A 21297-nucleotide genomic window follows, 5' to 3' on the forward strand; every position below is an offset into this window, starting at 1 on the left:
GGGTGGTAGCTCCAGCTACACCAGTAGCCATTTTGAATTCGTGTGAAGTAGGATCAGTTTAAGTGGTATAATCGGTAGAACAACAATTAATTTCCACTTTCTCAATAATGTCAGCGCATAAGGAAACCAGGTCGGAATAGTTCGCGTTGAAATAAATCACATTTTAGAACAGGCGGTGGTCAAATAAAAAAAAACCGGAAGAGCAGAAAGCTAATGCACGTCCGTACTCATTGCAGGCTAACTCGGAATTATAACTTTGTAACAGTATCATCACATGTGATATTCCAGTATACATATATTTGCCAGTTTGCATAGATATATTTATCCGGTATCGATCAATAACAACAAATAAAGAGGCGGTTTGAATTTCTTCACAAAAAAAAATCCTTATCCTACAAGTTTTTTTGTTTTGTTTGTTGCTGTTGTTGTTGTTTGTTTGTTTTTTTTAACTTATGCTTGGTTCCTTCACTGTGAAAATGTATAAACACTGTTTACTGAACATTCATTCACCTCTTAGGCTTTGATCTGACTATGTAACATACTTATTCTGACTCCGTACTATAAAAAAACATAGATGGTTTCATAACAACAAAAATTACTTTTCATCCTAAAACGTCAAACTATGCATCACAGATGCATTTCTTTTATTTTTTAATGTACAATTTGTACAAATTACCAAACAGTGTTGATCATAATCCTCATATCCCAACATATTATTCTGATCTCATCTTATTAATAACATTATGACATGTAACAAAAACTGTTACACATTGTGTGTTTTAGTTTTTTACAAATCCAACCTATCTGGTTTACTGATGTGACGTTTTGAACGACGGAGGTTTTGCTCTGTGTGTTGCTGTTGTTCTGTGTGACTTTTGTCTTGGGTCTGGGGTATTTTCTTAGGTGACTGAGATGTGTGTGTGTTTGGTATGTCTTCGTCTGTCAAGGCTCTTGTGATGGTGTCTCTGTCATTGTATATGTCTGTGTTCGGTACCGTTTGTCTGAGTGGCTCTGCCCTTGAATCTAAACACTGCGACATCCTTCTTATCTGGTCGACATGCCTCTTCCACCGAAGACCATCTACCACTACTTGATAAGTCACTGGACCAAGGACTCTGGTCACCATACCTTCTGACCATCTTTCAGAATGAATCCGAAAATCTAACACTTTCACTCGTTCACCAACCTCAAAGCTTCTCACTCTCTCTTTCTTCGGAGCTCGCTTCTGCTGTAGTTTAAAGCCTAAATCAGGTCTCACTTGACTCAGCCGTGTCCTCAAGTCTCGTCCCATGAACATCTTTGACGGTGTTTCTTGGTCACCACATGAGGAGTGGTCCTGTATGACAACAAGAACCTAACTAACTTTAGCTGTACATCACCCCCATCCGGTTTGGCTTTCTTCATAGCCTTCTTAAAGGTCTGAACAAAACGTTCAACTTCGCCGGGTGCTGGGTGCTTCACTGCTGACTTGATGTGCTTGATGCCATTCTTCTTCAAAAACACAGCAAACTCCTCTGCAACAAATTGTGGTCCATTATCAGATACCACTTCATGGGGAAGGCCATATCTCGAAAACAAACACCTCAACACCCGAATGGTATTCGCTGCTGTTGTAGACCTCATGGGAATGACCTCTGGCCATTTACTGTGAGCGTCTACGGCTAGCAAAACATCTGGTCCAGAAATGGTCCAGCGAAATCAACATGCACTCTATGCCATGGCTGGGATCGATGGCCATGCACATGGATTCACCGGTGCTGCTGGTGGTAAGGTCTGCATGGCTTGGCAAGATGAACAAGCCTGTACTAAGCGTTCAATATCCTGATCTAGACCTGGCCAATAGACATGCATTCTGGCAAGACTCTTCATCCTCACCATCCCATGATGGCCTCTATGGAGCTCTTCCAAAATATGTTGCTGCAAACCATCTGGAATGATCACACGAAGTCCCCAAAGCAAGCAACCACTTTCTACTGTCATCTCATCTTTCTTCCTCAGCCAAACCTGCAACTCTGGTGAGATCTCGTCCCTGCAAGGCCATCCATTCTGAACAAAGAATCAAACCTTTGGCAACACCCTATCAGTGTCCGTAGCTCTCCGCACTCTATCAGCTGTCACCGGCAGTGACTTCAACTGTGTCTCATTCATCTGTGTAGCTTCTTCAGTCCACTTCACTACAAACTCATCCTCCTCGCTCTCCACCTTTCCTGAACCAGGCAGACGTGATAGGAAATCTGCATTGGCATTCTGCTGGGATGTCCGGTATTTTATATCATACACGTATCCTGAAAGCAAAATTGCCCAGCGTTGCAGCCTTGAGGCCGCTAGGACACTTTTTTTTTTTTTTTTTGGTCTCAAAATTTCAAAATTTGACATTTTTTTACGTATGGGGGGGGGGGGGGGGGTAAGGTCACCTTATTTAGGTTAGCCGTGGGTATAATTTTTTTTTTTTTTTTTTTTTTAATAAAAAAAAAAAAAAAAAAAAAAAAAAACCAAAGGGGGGGGGGGGGGGGGGGGGGTTTAGGCTTTTTTAGGGGGGTTTACATACATCAAAATACCAAAGGGGGGGGGGTTTGAACCCCCAAAACACCCCCCTGCGTACGCCCCTGCTTGAACCCGTGACTATGATGTCATCCAAATAACATCCTACTCCCTTAAGACCATGGAGAATCTTGTCCATGCATTCCTGGAATATGGCAGGAGCTGAACTCACCCCAAACGGTAACCGTGTATACCTGTATAAACCTAGATGTGTGTTAATTGTGACATATTGTCTAGATTTCTCTTCTAAGTCTACTTGTTGATATGCATTCTTCAAGTCAAGTTTTGTGAACTTCTTTCCCCCTTGTAGGCTAGCAAACAACTCTTCGGGTCTTGGCATTGGATACTCTTTCACTTCTAACTGTGGATTGACTGTAATTTTATAGTCTCCACACGACCTTATCTTACCATCTGGTTTCTGTACCGGTACTACAGGAGCAGCCCAATCGGAAAACTCTACAGGCTCTAGTACCCCTTCTTTCACTAACCTATCAATCTCTTCTGCCACTTTGTCTTTTATCGCGAAGGGAATAGGTCTGGGCTTGAAGAACCTTGGTTCCGCATCGCTTTTCATTAATGACTTACACTTTTCAGCTTATAGTTCACGGTTATCTTTATCCTCGTCGCCAATTGTCGTGTCTGTACATCATTTAGAACACTTTGGACACAACAAAGATAACACAATGGTCCAGGTTTGGGAGTCATATCTCTGCACGTTTTATTAACACAAGGTGGCGCTATACCACACTTTTGGTTCTTCATTTTAATCTCTTCCTTCTTTAATTAAACCAACTGAATCCTCTGTGCGGGAAACTCAATTCAATGAAACAGAATATCACTGATGCAAAATTTGGTTCTCAAAGTGACAGAAAATGTCCACTCCTGATCTCATACAAACTGTCTGTTTCTTAAAAACGTAATATAAAACTTACGTTCCAACTACCAAACAACAAACTTCCATTATCTCCTTCTCCACCCAGATATTATCATACCAGATACGCTTTAAAATATAAGCATAACATTCCCCTAAGGCCCTGACCAGAGCACTATTTTTTTTCTTCAAAAACTATAACCAGTCTTACTGGGTGCATTATTATTGGAAGGGTGTTATAAACAAAACTTCAAACTTAATAACATTCTAACCGTCAAATACGCCTTAGCTATCTTATGGCTGTTACGTTTGAATACTTTTCAATGTACATACAAAGAGCTTATTTTCAAGAGGCACTAGATCCATGTGTGAGAAAAAAACTCTTTGTTTACCCGATTTTGTTCAGGTGTATATGGAAAATTGTTATTAAAAGATGCATGTGTTCACAATTTATCTCGTAATTTAGGTTAATAATTTTGTTCAAGGTAAATAGAGGAAATTGTATATCATTATCTCCATTTGCTATCAAAAGATTTTGCTCCTTTCGGAAAATAGCTCTTCAAATGTTTTACATGTAGAGATATAAATAAACAGAGTAATGGATGAAATCAATAAAACAAATATAGAGTATGAATCAGGGAACAAACTGAAAGTTTCGTCTCTTACATGCTGCCATTTGGACAAAACCGTCTTTCTCGTCAATGATAAAATATTTTATTACTTTACTTGCATTATGAAGAAGAAAAAACGCATCATCAACCCCACATAGCTTCAAAAATCACTTCAGATTGAACTGGCCAAAAGTCATGTGATATTTTTGCTCAGATGCTTTCTTTTACCTTTAAGAGTTCTTCATATTGAGGAATTAGTTGATAATTTTTTTTCTTGGCAATAATGCCCAAATTAAAAGAGTTAAAGAAATACACGACTGTAATTTTTAGCGCGTTTTGAAAAATTTTAAAGGAAATATCAGTGAAAAAACAAACAAATAAAGATACAATGACGTGAATTTTAAAAAGGGTGAACGGAAACTACATAACAACTAGTGAACTATCTTACAAGTCATACTAATCATACTAATGTTCGAAAATCTATATACGGTTGTCTCATTTACTTCGTTTTCTATTTATATATGTGTGCATTATGAAAATGAGGTAGCAAAATGTGTATACTGATGGTCATCTTGCGAGTAATAACCATTAACTACTCTCATCGGGCTCTCATCATTAATTTTTCTCTTCATTTTTTTTTTATGGTGAATTATTGGGGGGGGGATGCTTTTACAGGCTACCCCACCCCCCAACCTGAAATATTTTGGTGATATATCCCCCCCCCCATCCCCCCGGGATCGACACCCCAAGATAGTAGGCCTAGTACATCGCCGTACCTCACATCAACGGTGTCGATTTGTATCCGTGGTTGGGGGGGATGATAGGTGCCAAAATATTTTAGGCAATGGATCAAAGCAACCAAGAGGTAGAAGCGTGTGGAAGGTTGCACCCCCTCCCTTACAAGTTATTAACTTTCTCAAGTCACCCTCAATACAGATAACATTTCAGAGAATATGGGACCCATGTGGGCAGGCGCGTACGCAGGGGGGGGGGTTTGGGGGGTTAAACCCCCCCTTTGGAAATTTTTGTGTGTAAACCCCCCTAAAAAAAACCTAAAACCCCCCCCCCCCCCCCCCCCCCCCTTTTGGATTTTTTTTTTTTTTTTTTTTTTTTTTTTTTTTTAATTATTAAAAAAAAAATTTATTCCCATGGCCGACCTAAAAAAGGTGATCTTACCCCCCCCCCAACGGAGCAAAATGTCAAATTTCCAAATTTCGAGACCAAAAAAAAAAAAAAAAAGTGTCCTCTTACCCCCCCCCCCCCCCCCCCCCCCCCCCGCTTATTCAGCGGTCGGCCGAGTCGTTGCGATTTTTTTGGGACAAAAAAAAAAAAAAAAATGTGTCCTCTTACCCCCCCCCCCCCCCCCCCCCCCCCCCCCCCCCCCCCCCCCCCGCTTATTCAGCGGCTGGCTGAGTCGTTGCGAAATTTTCGGACCGATTTATAAATGTTAAAACCCCCCCCTTGAAAAAATCCTGCGTACGCGCCTGCATGTGGGTCCAAAATGGGCTTGCAACTTGGGTTATTATCCTCTCAAGCGCGTAGCAAGGATATTATTTTAGGGGGCGGTAGTGAGCACGCGAAGCGTGCTAATCACTTACCTAGCGCGCGAAGCGCGCTCCCTAGGGGGTGGGTACAGGGAGGGGGGGGGGTTCCTCTAATAATTTAATGAAACATCAAAGCTTCCGCGGACGCTTTGATGTTACATTAAATTATTAGAGAAAGAAGACGATTCGTTGTACTGTTCTCGACTCTTAATCCTTGTTTGAATTAAGTTCCCATTCCTCCGCGCGTAGCGCGGAAGCTCTGTCATTTCATTAAATTATTAAAGACAGAAGACGATTCGTTGTACCATTCTCGACTCTTAATCCTTGTCTTAATTTAGTGCCCCCTCCCTCCCGCGTGAAGCGCGGAAGCTTTGACGTTTCATTAAATTATTACGGAAAGAAGACGATTCATTGTACCGTTCTCGACTCTAAATCCTTGTCTAAATGCAGTTTCTTTTGACGTTTCATTAAAATATTAAAGAAAGATGACGATTCGTTGTACCATTCTCGACTCTTAATCCTTGTCTTAATTCAGTGCCCCCTCCCTCCCGCGCAAAGCGCGGAAGCTTAGACGTTTCATCACATTATTAGAGAAAGATAACGATTTGTTGTACCGTTCTCGACTCTTAATCTTTTTTTCCTACGTTCTTTTCCTTTCTTCTTTCTATCTCTCTCTCTCTCTCTCTCTCTCTTTTTTTGGCCGGCATTTTTTTTTTTTTTTGGGGGGGGGGGGGATGGGCGACCGCCCCCCACCGCCTCCCCACCTGGGTACGCGCTTGTATCCTCTTTGTCTCTCATTATTTCTTTCTCACACTCTCTACTTCTTTTTTTTGCACTTTCGCGCTTCGCGCTTAACATTTAGCTCGTTGCTTTTTTAACGCTGCGGCTTTGCATTTGGCGCACTGCATTTCTATGATGCTGTTGATTGAATAATTGAATAAATTCATCAATTCCTGATGAAGCCATATGAGCGGTTGTCTCATTTACGTATGTATTATGAAAATGAGATAGCAAACTGTGTATATTGATGGTCATCTTGCGAGTAATAACCATTAACTACTCTCATCGGGCTCTCATTATTAATTTTTCTCTCATTTTTTTTTTTTTTTTTGATGGTGAATTATTGGGGGGGGGGGGGGGGGGGGGGGGGAATGATTGTACAGGCCATCCCCCCACCTGAATATTGGGGGGGGGGATATATCCCCCTTCCCCCATCCCCCCCGGGATCGACACCCATGCCTCACATATAATAGCAGGCGCGGATCCAGGATTTCTTAGGGGGGGGGGCCCAAATTTGAAATTATGCGAGCCAAATATTGGTACGTAATGGTGACCAGCAGTGACGTAATGCAGGGGGATGTAGGGAGGGGTGAGTTTCCCCCCTCCCTCCTCTGCAAAGCGCGGAAGCTATATATGACGTTTCATTAAAGTATTAGAGAAAGAAGACAAGTCGTTTGTACCGTTCTCGACTCTTAATCCTTCTCTTAATTCACCCCCCCCCTCCGCGCAGCGCGGAAGCTTTGACGTTTCATTAAACTATTATTGAAAGAAGACGATTCGTTATAGCGTTCTCGAAAATTATCCTCGTTTGCATGCAATTTTCCCCTCCCGCGTGAAGCGCGGAAACTTTTACGTTTCATTAAATCATTGACGAAAGAAAACGATTCGTTGTACCGTTCTCGACTCTTAATCCTTGTCTTAATTCAACCCCCCCCCCCTCCGCGAAGCGCGGAAGCTTTGACGTTTCATTAAATTATTAAAGATAGAAGACGATTCGTTGTACCGTTCTCTATACTCTTAATCCTTGTCTTAATTCAGTCCCCCCCCCCTCCGCGAAGCGCGGACGCTTTGACGATTCATTAAATTATTAGAGATAGAAGACGAATCGTTGTACCGTTCTCTATACTCTTAATTCTTGTCTGAATTTCAAAGATGTTTTTTGTCTGCTACTTTTTCTCCCTACGTCCTCTCCCTTTCCTCTCCTCTCTATTTTTTTCTACCCCCCCCCCCCCCCCCTGGCTACGCGCCTGCGGTCAGATAAACAAATTTTGATACCTTGTCCGACCCGAGAAGCTCAGGGGTTTTAGGCATTTGATTACGGTCAGATGAACATATTTTTATACCTTATTTGTGACACTGGCAGGACACTAATTGGCGTGAGGTCCAGCGGGCGAAGCCCCCAGAAAACAGGGGTTTTAGGCATTACATTTCCGTCAGATTAGCATCCAGGGGAGTCTAGGGCCCTAGGCGGGGTGCAAGGGACGGAACCCCGGAAGCTCAGGGGTTTTTAGGCGTTTAATTTCGGTCAGATGAGCAGCTAGTTAACTATTCTTTCTCTCTTTATTTCTATTTCTCTTTACTATACCTTTTCAAAAAAAAGTGGAGGGGAGGGGGGGGGGGGGGGGAGCTCGAGGCTTGCGATTCCAGCCGATCCCCGGGCCCTAACTTTTCTCAAGAATCATATTTCTTGCCTGGCTGTAAATTTAGGAACTTGTCATTTTCCAACAAACGCATACAAAAGTATAATTTACTAAAAACTGAGGAAAAATCTCAGAAAGAATTCAGCATTATTTGTAAGCCACCGTTATGGAATTAGAAATTAACCACGTTTGAATTTGAATTCCCCCAAGCCCCCCCCCCCTATCAGTACGCCAGTGCCCCCCTTTTCTTCTTTCTCTTTTTTATTCTTTCCCTTTCTCTCCTCCTTAAGGTTTGCCGGGGGGGGGTGGGGGCAAGGGCCTTTCGGTCCCCACCCCGATCCACACGTTGTTGGCGGGATTAACCGGAACTGATCTCGCGTTCTTTTCACCCTTTTCTTTTCTTCTTCCTCTTTTTTGTTCCCTTTTAGCTCTCCTCTTTCCCTTTTTCTTCTTTCTCTCTTTGTTATAGCGGGGGCGGGGGAGGTAAGGGCCTTTTGCCCCTCCTCGATCCACCGGGGAAAATTGCAAATGATATCCCCTTTCTTTTCTTTTCTTCTTTTTCCTTCCCTTTATCTCCTCTTACCCTTTCCCTTTCCTTCCTTTTCTCTTTTTTTTTATTAGAGGGGGGGGGGTGCAACAGCCTGGGAGGCAAGGCCCTTTCGCCCCCCCCCCGATCTCCTTCTTCACCCGTTTCTTTTCTTCTTCCTCTTCTTTCTTCTGGCGCTACACCTCTTACAAAAACAAAATGCAAAAATATCCAAAAAGAGAGGACTGCAATGGGGAACTTTGATTTAAGCTACGCGACCATTATTCTCTCAATTCCTTTCACATTGTATCTCATAACCATGAGAATTGCCAAGCTATTGTATACGTTATTTCGTTACACGAACACACACAAACACACGCACACACACACACACACACACACACACACACACAAGATCATAACCTGCACGAGTCTACAAGGTGTGAGAAAACTCTGATTCAGGAAAGAATGCAAGGTTGAAAGTAAAAGCGAAAAAAGTGGACACTCTCACATGGCTTCCATGGATGCCGTCTTTGTTCTCTTTTTGCCTTCTTCTTACTCCTTGACCGTTCGCGCATATTTTTTTTTACAAAACTGTTTAGCCATATATAGTTCATGTGCAAGCACGTATACCCAGGGAAGAGAAGGTAATAGAAAAGGGAAAACAAAAAAATACATAAGGAGAGTGCAGAGGATATGGAGAAAGAAAGACAAAGAAATACATAAGAAATACAAAATGGAAGGGCTTTTAGGCACCAAATTACGCATCTAGGGACCCGCCTTAGGCCCCTTGGTTGGGTCCAAAGGGCAGAGCCCCCGAAAGCTCAAGGACTTTAGGCATTTAATTACGGCCAGATGAGCAAACAGGGCCCGCCTTAGGGCCCTTGGTGGGTTCCAGGGGGTAGAGCCCCCGGAGCTCATGGAAAAATACTGCCATTTTAGCAATACTTGTAAATCACTGGTATCAAATTAAAAATAACCCATGTTTAAATTGTATTGGGGGGGGGGGGGGTTACTGCCCCCCCCCCCCCCCATCAGTACGCCAGTGAAAGAGGCGGAGGTGACGGAAGGGACTACCCCCATAAAGCTGTATGATAAGTCTTATATGTAAACCCCTCACAGGTTTTTGAAGTTTTGTTGTGTTACAAAATTACATTCTTTAGCAAAACTACAGCATAAAAACAAGCAATATACTTTTTTCACGCTTCACTTTTACTTTGCCGATATCTAGTGTGCAGTCCGAAGGGTTGTAAATATTTACTAGGTAAATTTTAGTTTGACTGAGCAGGAAGGGACTTCTTAAAAGAGCAAGCTGAATATTCATTTTTGGAACACTGATCTATTTCTATAACTTTTAATCTTGTTAACATACAGTGTAATTTGAACATACGTGATACCAACAGAATACATATTTTCTTCAATATTTACTTGTATATTTTTAGGATATTATGCGAAGGAGCGTAGCGACCGAGCGAGAAGATTTTAGCATTTCTATTAGTCTAAACGCTGTAATCTTGGGCCCACCAGAGCCTTAAAGCGTGTTGCAGTCTTTAGTCAGTATTTGCTATACATTTTGTTGGTGTGCACTTTTTCAAATTATCCATGGGGGACGATCCCCCTCAGAAAATTGAAGAAAGACGTGTACCACGTCCTTCCACCTATTTTGTGTTTTGCTCAAAAAACTATCCACAAAAAAAGGACTATGTATGCCCCTTTTGTGAAGCGACCTATCAATATTAATGTTCACATATCAGTCCCTTTTTGGATTGCCCTCCTCCCGCCCCCCCCCCCCCCCCCAAAAAAATATTATCACATTGTTACATGTGTGCACAATATATATTGATGTGTCAACCTTACGAAAGTGGTGTTTTCGTAATGATTATTGACCTCCTTTAAATTTATATTTATATGGAAGACTTAAGAAGACAACTGTTTACAGTCCAACTAAGGGTGTAGAGCATATCGTGTAGACTAAAATGTGCAATGTTGTTCAATTTCTGAATTCTTTGTTTAAAAAACTTGCTTGCTGTCAATAGTGTATACATTTTTTATACGTTTCAAATGTCTAGTCTGGTTAAAAATAGCACGTAATGATTTCATTATTTGACACGTACTTCACATTGATTTATCTTATCGATAAGCGAAACGATTTGCTTTAGTATCATATAACAAATATAACAGTAATGACAAGTATGGTTTTCCTGAAAATGGCATCATACAATGTATATTCATCGTTATGGAAAATGTTGTATAATATACAACAATGGGCATTAATATAGTATTAATGACTGCTTTGAGAGAAATAGTTGTTTTTATACGCTCAAGGGAAGGTTACAATTGTGCTATTGCCTGAGGCGTGCCGAGGGCAATAGCCCAATTGTAACCTTCCCGAGAGCCTATAAAAACAACTATTTCTCGAATATTATAGCAGTCATTAATACTTTTATATGCCAAAAAAAAAGAGTCAACTTATGACACCACCTTGGCCTTTATCTAGTTTATCTGCACGGTTGTTTTTTATGAGTGTATCTTTGAGAGTAGACTGAAATTTTTTGTTTTGTTTTGTTTTTTTTTTGTTGAAGATGGGATTCGATCTCTTACGTAATAACGATGATGTGACTAAAATCATCGCTGTAGACCGCTCGGCCATCGCACACTGATACCATATTAAGCAGTTTTCTCTGATTTATAAATTAAAATAGATTGGAAAGGGCTTCGCGTGCTGGATGCTTCGCAGCAGCTCCATTTAACGGGCCCTTCTTTTACTTTTGCAATGCATTAGCACGAACTTAGATCAAGATCTATCGGCAGATGTTGTTTTTGGAAGTTTATTTTCGTCTTCATGTCAACAATGCAAGATAAAATTGTCGGTAAGATCGATCGAGATTCAATTGTATTGAAATTACCGACCAATTCTTCGCACACGTACGGTATCCGCAGTCGCTCAAACCATTTTTTAACATGTAAACCTATGGGTATTTCACCAAGATTGAACTATTTTCCTGGTAACCATGGTAACTGGGATTTTAGAACTATTTTTTAGAACTATTACATGGGTTCGGAATTTTACCTGGAATTTTACAGGAATAGTTAAAGTTTATGAATACAATTTCGACCAATCAGATGGCTGGATTTTTAAGTGAGGTATATAACATTTTCCACAACATTTCGTCGCTCGCATCACGAACCGTCCTCTCCGCGTATTTCCAAGCGAAAGTCAGTTTTGCAGAAAACGCGTTTAAAAGATAGAACTTTTTGAAACGGTAATTGTTAGACTTTAGAATAGATTATATTAACAATCAATGGGACGACTTGAGAGCTTAGGTCTTAAAGTTTTATACAGTGTGTTTAGATTTTCTTGAGTTGGAGTAGTTTTGCTACAATTGGTTTGTAAACAGAGAGGACGGTTCGTGGAAAAGATAAAATGCGCGATCACGCTAAGCGAATTCACCACGAACCGTCCGCTCTACTTGCGCGCGTGTACAAATTGAATGGAAGGCTCTGGTACTGCGCGCAACAGAGGACGGTTCGTGGTGCAGACAAATCCTGTAATTACTGAGCGGACGCTTTGTGATGATTACGGTATTACGTAACCAAGCATATTCACGCTCTGAAATTTTTACAGGATGTAGGTAATCATGAATACATGCAAAAAAAATTAAAAAATGAAAAATGAAAAAACCAGCAAATTTTGCTAAAGAGGATCACAAACCGTCCTCTCCGCGCATTTCCAAGCGAAGGTCAGTTTTGCAGAAAACGCGTTTAAAAGATACAACTTTTTGAAACGGTAATTGTTAGACTTTAGAATAGATTATATTACAAATCAATGGGACGACTTGAGAGCTTAGGTCTTAAAGTTTTATACAGTGTGTTTAGATTTTCTTGAGTTGGAGTAGTTTTGCTACAATTGGTTTGTAAACAGAGAGGACGGTTCGTGGAAAAGATAAAATGCGCGATCACGCTAAGCGAATTCACCACGAACCGTCCGCTCTACTTGCGCGCGTGTACAAATTGAATGGAAGGCTCTGGTACTGCGCGCAACAGAGGACGGTTCGTGGTGCAGACAAATCCTATAATCGCTGAGCGGACGCTTTGTGATGATTACGGTATTACGTAACCAAGCATATTCACGCTCTGAAATTTTTACAGGATGTAGGTAACCATGAGTACATGCAAAAAATGAAAAAAAAATGAAAAATGAAAAAATAGCAAATTTTGCTAGAGAGGACGGTTCGTGGTGAGGGGGACGATTTATTTAATTACGTTTAATATTGAAGCTGTTGCCCTTTGTATATACATGAACTTGAAATAATAAGTAGCCTTGAAAGTGTCGCAATAAATCATGTGTGAGTGAGCTTGAAGTTTAATGGTGTAGGTTTGTTTGAAACTGTATAGCCTTTACTCTGTTTTTAATGAGATATATCTCCAATCAAATCAAATCAAACTGAGTGATGTTATCGTACAACTAAACAATATCAATCTTCTGTTCTCCTAAATAGGCCTGGGAAACTTGAAAATTGCATTACACTGTGAATTCATTGTCAGTGAAAATGTAATACAATACACAACAATGGGCAAATAATTGTTTCCAGACCAATTAGTAGAGTCAAAGTGTGTAGACCCCGCTGATATTTTTCGGGGACAAAGGTTTTTAAGTGTTTTTGAGTTGTTTGGAGGTCAATGATTAAAATTAGCTTGGGTAGTCCCCTCCTAACCCCCGGCAACTCTCGTAGGGGTCAAAATAAGGTCAAAATGGGGTCAATAGGGGGTCAATTTTTTTAAATGCCCTGATTATGTTAAAAGACATGTCAAATTGTTTGTCTAGTCATACTGAACAAAAAAGTGTACATGATCATATACCCCTGACCTCCCGTTAAGAAGTTATGGCCGGAAAAGTCAAAAGGTCAACGAACTTTCATTTGAGGGCAAAATACACTAAAAGTGTTAGGATCGATCAATTTTCATGTTTTTTGTGTCTATTTATATGTATTTTGATTTAGAAATTTGAATGAGACAATTTCTACTTAAGAACACCGTATTCAAAAGATATTAGGGGTCAAAATAAGGTCATTTGGGGTCAAATGAGCTCCTTTGGGATCAAAATACACTAAGGATGACACACTTACTGGGGCAGATACATCTCATCGAACTAATGTTATGTTTGTCCAGCCTGATTACTTCACAGCCACAGGAGACGAATGCTCCCCTCTTCAGTTGGTCAAGTCCGATGACCGAAAACAAGTAACTTCTGAACAGCTCAAAGTACATCCATACAAAACAGTAAAACGTGGTCAGCCAGAAGTGCGTACTGAAGTTGATATCTCTTCCGACGAGTTGTGGGCAAAGAAAGAGGAGTGCAGTGCATTCATTGGCTCGGACTAATAATGCAGGACATAACATCCAAGTTCCTGATCAAAAGGTTGGAGGTTTCACTGGCTTCCAGGCGAAAATCCAGGGAAATGTTACAAAGAGTTCTGCTCACTATTTCCTGACATTTCCAAAGCCACCTCAGAAATCAGTAGTTCATGAGGTCATGTGTAGGATGGTTTCTGCAGCTGTAGCCAAGTCAATGCCATTCATTCAGTTTGTTGGTGACCAACCTGTGTATGCATTGATGGTACAACTAAAGAATGAGAATCAAGCCAAATTTGAGCTTATCCTCCCTGTCCTTGGTCCATTCCACACTCAATTGTCATTCATATCAGCAATCAACAAGCGCTTTCAAGGCTCGGGATTATCTGACATTCTTGTCGCAGCAGACATCATCGCAGAAGGTTCGGTTGACCAGGCACTTCGTGGGAAGCACTACAACAGGAGCATAAGATGTCTCACTCTCATGTATGAGGTACTCATACGCAGAGTCATTCGACATGAACTTTCCAGTGGGGTAGATCTGTCACCTGAACTTAATGTCAGCCTTGAGATTCTCAAAAATCCATCTACATGTTCACAAGCGCAGTTGCAAGCAGCAGCTGCAGATCTCCTGGAAAATGAAGAATTGACATCTTTTGTGACAAAGGCATTTGAAAGCGTTGAAGCATCTGATTCTCCAATGGCTAGGTTCTGGCTAAGCTTCATGGACATGGTGGAAATACTGCTCATGAACATACATGCTCTGCGGACACAAGACTGGGATTCGTTCAAAGCTTCTCTCAGGATGATGTTTCCATGGTTGCGCATCTACGATAATGACAAATACAGCAAGTGGCTGGTTGAGTTTTGGCTCGAGATCTCAAGTCTACCAGAAGAGAAGGAAACCTACTTGAAAGAGGGGTTGTTCTCCCAATCAATGACCGGGAAACCATATTCCTGTTTACCCCTAAATCTATGGATAGAGATGACCATGAACAAGGGTTCAAAGATGAAAGCAGGATGGAAACATATCTTGAAGAACGAAAAGATGTTACTTGCACACACAAAACCCACAAATGCTTGCAACAAAGTGAGAAACTCCTTGCATGTACTGGCAAACCTCAAAGACTCTTCCAAGGATCACAGAGAAAATTGCAAGAAGAGACTGCAGAGAGATGAGAAAGGGGTTCAAGATCTGGACAAATGCCTGGGTGAGTTTGACTGTGACCCGTTTGATGAGACCAAGCCAACATTGAGGTCTCTGCAGTCTGGTATGATGGCATCCGATCAGCTGGTCGTTGACTTTGAGAATGCGCACAAAGATGGTGAAGTGCTTGTTCAATCATTTTTCAAAGAGAGGATGTTTTCCGATGAGAAGAACTTTGATGACACGATGCACAGGAATTCACGCTGCAGTTTCACCAAGCCACCAATTGTTAAAGGAACATCTCGGGTTACAAAGACTGATGCAATGGAGAACAAGGCCATGACAGAGGTAATCTCTCTTGCTCAGAAATGTGAGGACACATTTCGACTGAGCGATGTAATGCAATATCGTGTTACAGATGAATGTCTACCTATCTTTAACGTGAACGGAACACTGAGAAAGGTGATGAAATCAAAGTTGGTTGACAAGCTCAATCTTGAGGAGATAAACTCGCTTAACAACTACATTGCACTCGTCGACATGGGATTCATTTGGAGACTTAGTACTCCATCAGCAGAGGATAGAGAGAAGCAGGATGGTACAGATTACACGTGGGGCGATTATGCAAACAAGATTTACAACATAGTTGCAGGTCGTCACAGAAAGGCGACCACAATTTTCTTTGTGAATGATCCCTATGACCTAGATGAGAGTATCAAGGATAGTGAACATCAGAGGCGTACAGGCGTTACTTATGTAGGAGGTAGCCGAAATGTATTTATGAGAAGAGATGATCCACTGCCAACATCCAGGCTGTTCAATGATATGTTCAAAAATCCAGGCAACAAAGTTCGGCTCCAACAGTTTCTGAATGCAGAGTTCAAGATCATGTCATTAGAACACCCAGAGATGACTTATATATACTCAGTGAGAGATCGTTGCTCAGATCTGCAGAAGGGCACAGAATTAGAGCAATTCACATGCCAACACACAGAAGCGGACACCATCCTTCTCTATGTGTATTACCAACTAAGACAGTCAGGTGTGGAAGACACTGTTGTTATCGATGCAGAAGACACAGATGTTATGGTTCTAGCAGCATACGCAGCCCATCAGATTGAAGGACCATTAGGCATCAAGAGGAAGGGCTTCGTCTATGACTGTAAGAAGCTTTGCAGTCCTGAAGTGGCAGATGTCATTGTCCCCTTTCATGTTCATACTGGTGCAGACGCTGTCTCTGGCTTCTATGGCCATGGCAAACCATCCATCTTTGAATCGGCAATGAAGTCAGAGGGAGGAAGGAGTTTGCTCCTAGGACTTGGGAAACAGCTGCCTGTATCAGAAGACACCCAAATCGACATTAAGCAATTCACAATTAAGTTCATCTACAAAGACAAAACTAGTACAAGTTTAGCAGAGGCAAGAGCAAAGAAGTGGGAGAGTATGAAGAAAAAAGCAACACAGAGAATGCCACCTGATTGCGACTCACATCAGATGAAGGTCAGACGAGCCAACTATCAGGCATACATCTTCCTGAACTTCAGGAGTCCAGATGCTCCTCCATCACCTCTCCACCATGGATGGCACATGAAAGATGGCAACTGCATCCCACTTCGATACACCAAGCCTGCATTGCCTACACGTTTGACCAACCTAATACCAGCAGATGACCAATCTCCACAGTCTGACTCCGATTCGGATATCGATAATAATGATCAAGACTCTGTCTCTGAAGATTCCGACTATGCGTAGAACCTCTGATTTGTCACATCTATCCGTCCTTAAAGGTATGTTGCAACAAATTAAGACATTTACCATACCTAGTAAGAGAGCGCAGGGTTGTGTATGTAACTGATGGGCAGATAAAAACAATCAAGCTAATTTGACATTGTGGCCACCAGTTAAATTACATGTAAACTGCATTGTGACACTTAAAAAAAATGAACATGGCTTTGTTGTCACTCCTATCGTATTTTAACCCTAGAATGAAACTGCTCTTTCTCATTCAGTGTGAGAGTGCATTACAGCACAATTTAGGTCAATTAAACATTTTTGACCCCAAATGACCCCATTTTGGCCTTATAATGACTCCTTACATCAATTGAATATGGTTTTCTAAATTTAAAAAAAATAAAAAAATTCATTCACTATTATTCATCAATTTACACATAATTTGACACAAATAACTCCTAAGTCTGTTAGTGTATTTTGATCCCAAAGGAGCTCATTTGACCCCAAATGACCTTATTTTGACCCCTTATATCTTTTGAATACGGTGTTCTTAAGTAGAAATTGTCTCATTCAAATTTCAAAATCAAAATACATATAAATAGACACAAAAAACATGAAAATTGATCGATCCTAACACTTTTAGTGTATTTTGCCCTCAAATGAAAGTTCGTTGACCTTTTGACTTTTCCGGCCATAACTTCTTAACGGGAGGTCAGGGGTATATGATCATGTACACTTTTTTGTTCAGTATGACGAGACAAACAATTTGACATGTCTTTTAACATAATCAGGGCATTAAAAAAAATTGACCCCCTATTGACCCCATTTTGACCTTATTTTGACCCCTACAAGAGTTGCCGGGGGTTAGGAGGGGACTACCCAAGCTAATTTTAATCATTGACCTCCAAACAACTCAAAAACACTTAAAAACCTTTGTCCCCGAAAAATATCAGCGGGGTCTACACACTTTGACTCTACTAAATGATTTAAGTAAGAAGAACTTACATTTTATATTAAAACTGTTGCCGCTGTATATAATTATATACATCAGGCGCGGATCCAGGATTTCTTAGGGGGGGGGGCAAAATTTGAAATTATGCGAGCCAAATATTGGTTCGTAATGGTGACCAGCAGTGACGTAATTGGGGGTGGGTGGGTGGGTGCAGGGAGGGGCGATTTCCCCCTCCCTCCTCCGCGAAACGCGGAAGCTTTGACATTTCAATAAATTATTAGAGAAAGAAGACGATTTGCTGTACCGTTCCCAAAAAATAATCCTCGTCTGAATTGAGTTTTCTTCCTCCCGCGCTAAGCGGAAGCTTACGTTTCATTAAATCATTAGAGAAAGAAGACGATTTGTTGTGTGGTTATCCCCTTTTTTTCTTTTCTTCTTCCTCTTTTTTCCTTTCTTGTATCTCCTCTTTTTCTTTTTTTCTTTCCCTTTCCTTGCTTCTCTTTTATTTTTTGATTGGGGGGGGGGGCAACAGCCTGGGAGGCAAGTCCTTTTGCCCCCCCCCCCCCCGATCTACTTCTTCCCTCTTTTCTTTTCTTCTTCCTCTTCTTTTTTCCCTTTCTCTCCTCTTTCCCTTTCACTTCTTCCTTCTCTCTCTCTCTTTTTTTTTTTTGCGGGGGGGGGGGTGGGGCCAAGGCCCGCTCGGCCCCCCCCCCCCTGGATCCGCGCCTGTATAATAGTACCATAGTGATCATGATGAACAAAATAGTCCATTACTTCAGATGATCGTTCGAGCGTGACGCACGCCGCGCCGTCTTCTGAAGAAAAAATGATCTGCAAACTTCAGTGCAAACTTCAACATCACTCACTGATAACAAGAGTTGTGATGCTGGAAGTTGGTATCTATCTGTCCGAAACGTACAATCACTAGCATCTGGTTGTCGCGTACGTTGGGTTAGGGTCAAAACGCTAAACACGTTCCTTCTAAGTATTCTCAGCGAGATGATACTAATCCTGGGAAAGAGAACCTAATTCATCTTGGTTGTATCCCACACTGAACCGATGCCCTGACATTTATTTCGAAAGATGGTGTTTGTGCTGAAAATCTAACGTTACACCTGTCGTTGAGCGGTAGTTCACTCATTCATCTCAACGGATCGAGGACCGTGAAGCGCGCCTTGGCTCCCGGCGAGCTGGCAGCTCAATCATCAGAACGGATGCGCTGGTGGACGTGCTTCGTGTTCGTAATTCCGTATACATGCCTGGTTGAAGTTGAATTGAGATGCTCATAAATCGGCGATGCACTCGGTGTTAATGATTTCATCACCAACCTCAAAGGTTCTTGCCATTAAAAGAGGCATTATTGCTGTATATTAAAGCAGAATTTCTACGCTTTTTCCATAATTTACTTTGAATTGAAGGAGTGAAGTGTCAGTCCGTCAGAGTCAGACATCATCATTGACATTGACTTTATTATTGCTGGAGCTGTATTGCACTGGACAGTAAACTATATCGTCTAGACTCTATAGTACTTGGTACATGTTGTCAATAGTTTTTTTTCTGAACTTCGACTTCAAGTTTATGTCATGTACATGTATTTCTCGTTCCGCATGAAGGCATCCTTCAGTCAGTTTTGAACTTAGCTACTGACAATACCAGTTTCATTCTTTTAGTTTTATTTTATTTGTTTATTGCTTCAACATGATTAACCTGGCCTTGACTGTCAGTGAGTGTTCTTGCTGAAATTGAAGTGGAGGGGAGAATTAACAACAGAATCTGAAGTAAAGACAAAGGTTATACACCCAGAGTTTTGCTGAAGATCCATCTTTTGATACAATCAACCATGATGATGATCCCTTTACGAGCCTTGATGCACTACAGGAGTGGATTTTTTATTTTGGTTTTTATCTTCATTTTAGCAGTGCTATTCCTAGAGTTCCGAGTGCAAGATATTCATGATGAACAAGGTAAGATTTAAATAAACTTGATTTAAAGAAAGAAAAAGAAAGCCAATTTTTCATCACGGAATAAAGTACCACTTCATAATGATTTGCTAGGAAATGCATTATTTTTATCTGATTAACATGTTCTTCTCACATTCCATGTACATGTAAAGTGTAGAAATATAAATTACAATATCATATGTACACCTTTTATGTTAAATTATGACTAATATTAATACTCATTCAAGAAACAAAAAATGATTTCTACAACCAGATGTTAATACCATGCCTGCAAGTACTGGAATGTACACTACATGTAGTATGTACATGTATGTATGCATTTACAAAATATGACATGCTTCTCTCAATTTATTATCTTACAATTGTTTTAAATTTTTAAAATGAGAATTCTCAGGATACTGGATATGTTTTGTTTTTAGTCTGCCAACCTTTTGACTTCCAGGTTATCCCATTGAAAAACTTGATCAAAGGAGTGAAAAATTTGATCAAAGGGGTAAAAACAAGAGATTCCATTATTAATTCTTGAAAGCAATCCAAAGTCTTGTATGGCCAAATAAAGGTACAGACTACAGTGTAATGCAAGAAAATAATACAGGTATAGAATATCTGATCAAGTTTACAATATGAATGTTTGTAAGATATATTTTTGTGTAAAATGTGAGAAGATTGATTACATATGTAGCATGCCCTCTTTGGTGCAGAGTACAGAAAAGATAGAAAGAAAAGATTACAAAAAAATCAAATTAGAAATAGTTGTTGCACCTCTATTGGAAAGACAGAGCTCAGTGATTTGACAAAATACTTCAATTCAAAATAACTCCAAGATTTCTTTCAAGAAGAATGAAAACAAGATGACACTTTTAAATACTGTGGAATGTGCTGCTCCAATTGGCAGCTGAATGGCAGATGGTCAAATAATGAAGTGACACTGCTCTCTTTCCCCATTTCAACTGACTCACACACCATTTTTAACATTGCAGGTACATACATGTATGTACCTCTATTTTTATTTATTATTTTCAAGAGAAACATGGAGAGAGTGAGAGAGAGAGAGAAGAAGAGAGAGAAAGAGAGAGAGAAAGAGAGAGAAAAGGAGGGGGTTTAACTATTTATAACATCTCTTGTGAATCATGAGTATCATCACATCATCTTGAACATCTGCTGACAATTTGAGTAGTAATTTGTAGCCTTCGTGAATGATGATGATGCCAATTTTTTCTCTTTCAGAGCAAAAATTGACTTATGTTGCTTTTTTTGACAGGAGTTCCTCTTGATTTGCTATAAATTTGTAAAAGTGAAATTATCTCGGCGATTTTTCTTTTTTCTTTTGAGAACATTACATGTATCTTTGTTTTTTTCTTATAAATTCTATTATTTTTTAAATGTTTTTTAGTTTCCAAGACCGGAATAATAGTCCTCTCCCATACATTTTTCTCATTTCTTTTTATAATAATAATAATAATAGTAATAGTAATAGAAACGTTACTTATAAAGCGCTTACCACCGAAGTCTCTAAGCGCTATCTAGGAAATGAAAGTTTGAAATATCTGCATCAAAGATTGTCATGAATATAATAATAATTACAGTGCTTATATAGTGCCTAACACTTACTTTGTCAGAAGTCTCTAAGCGCTCTACAAT

At 40.5% G+C, this 21297-nt stretch overlaps 2 protein-coding genes across 2 annotated transcripts in view; both read left to right on the forward strand.

Moving 5' to 3' along the window:
* Positions 1 to 14430: 14430 nt before the first annotated feature.
* LOC115929249 lies at positions 14431 to 16115 on the forward strand. Its single transcript, XM_030997888.1, has 2 exons — positions 14431 to 15920; positions 15955 to 16115. The coding sequence occupies exons 1-2, from the start codon at positions 14566 to 14568 to the stop codon at positions 15980 to 15982; spliced, it is 1383 nt and encodes a 460-aa protein (XP_030853748.1). The 5' UTR covers positions 14431 to 14565; the 3' UTR covers positions 15983 to 16115.
* Positions 16116 to 18540: 2425 nt separating this feature from the next.
* LOC100890874 (heparan sulfate 2-O-sulfotransferase 1) overlaps positions 18541 to 21297 on the forward strand; it is a 62914-nt gene continuing 60157 nt past the window's right edge. Inside the window, exon 1 of the mRNA XM_030997114.1 lies at positions 18541 to 19659. Coding sequence (XP_030852974.1) covers positions 19536 to 19659 — 124 coding nt within the window. The 5' untranslated portion in view covers positions 18541 to 19535. The remainder of the gene's footprint in view (positions 19660 to 21297) is intronic.

The sequence above is a fragment of the Strongylocentrotus purpuratus genome, unplaced genomic scaffold (assembly GCF_000002235.5).
Source record: "Strongylocentrotus purpuratus isolate Spur 01 unplaced genomic scaffold, Spur_5.0 spur5_scaffold_4, whole genome shotgun sequence".
NCBI classification, from domain to species: domain Eukaryota; kingdom Metazoa; phylum Echinodermata; class Echinoidea; order Camarodonta; family Strongylocentrotidae; genus Strongylocentrotus; species Strongylocentrotus purpuratus.

Bases quoted from the DNA above. Each gene is read 5' to 3' on its own strand.
- LOC115929249 (XM_030997888.1), top strand. From the start codon at position 14,566: ATGGCTAGGTTCTGGCTAAGCTTCATGGACATGGTGGAAATACTGCTC. The intron at 15,921-15,954 runs GATGACTTATAT...AGAGATCGTTGC, and splicing joins ATGTCATTAGAACACCCAGA to TCAGATCTGCAGAAGGGCAC.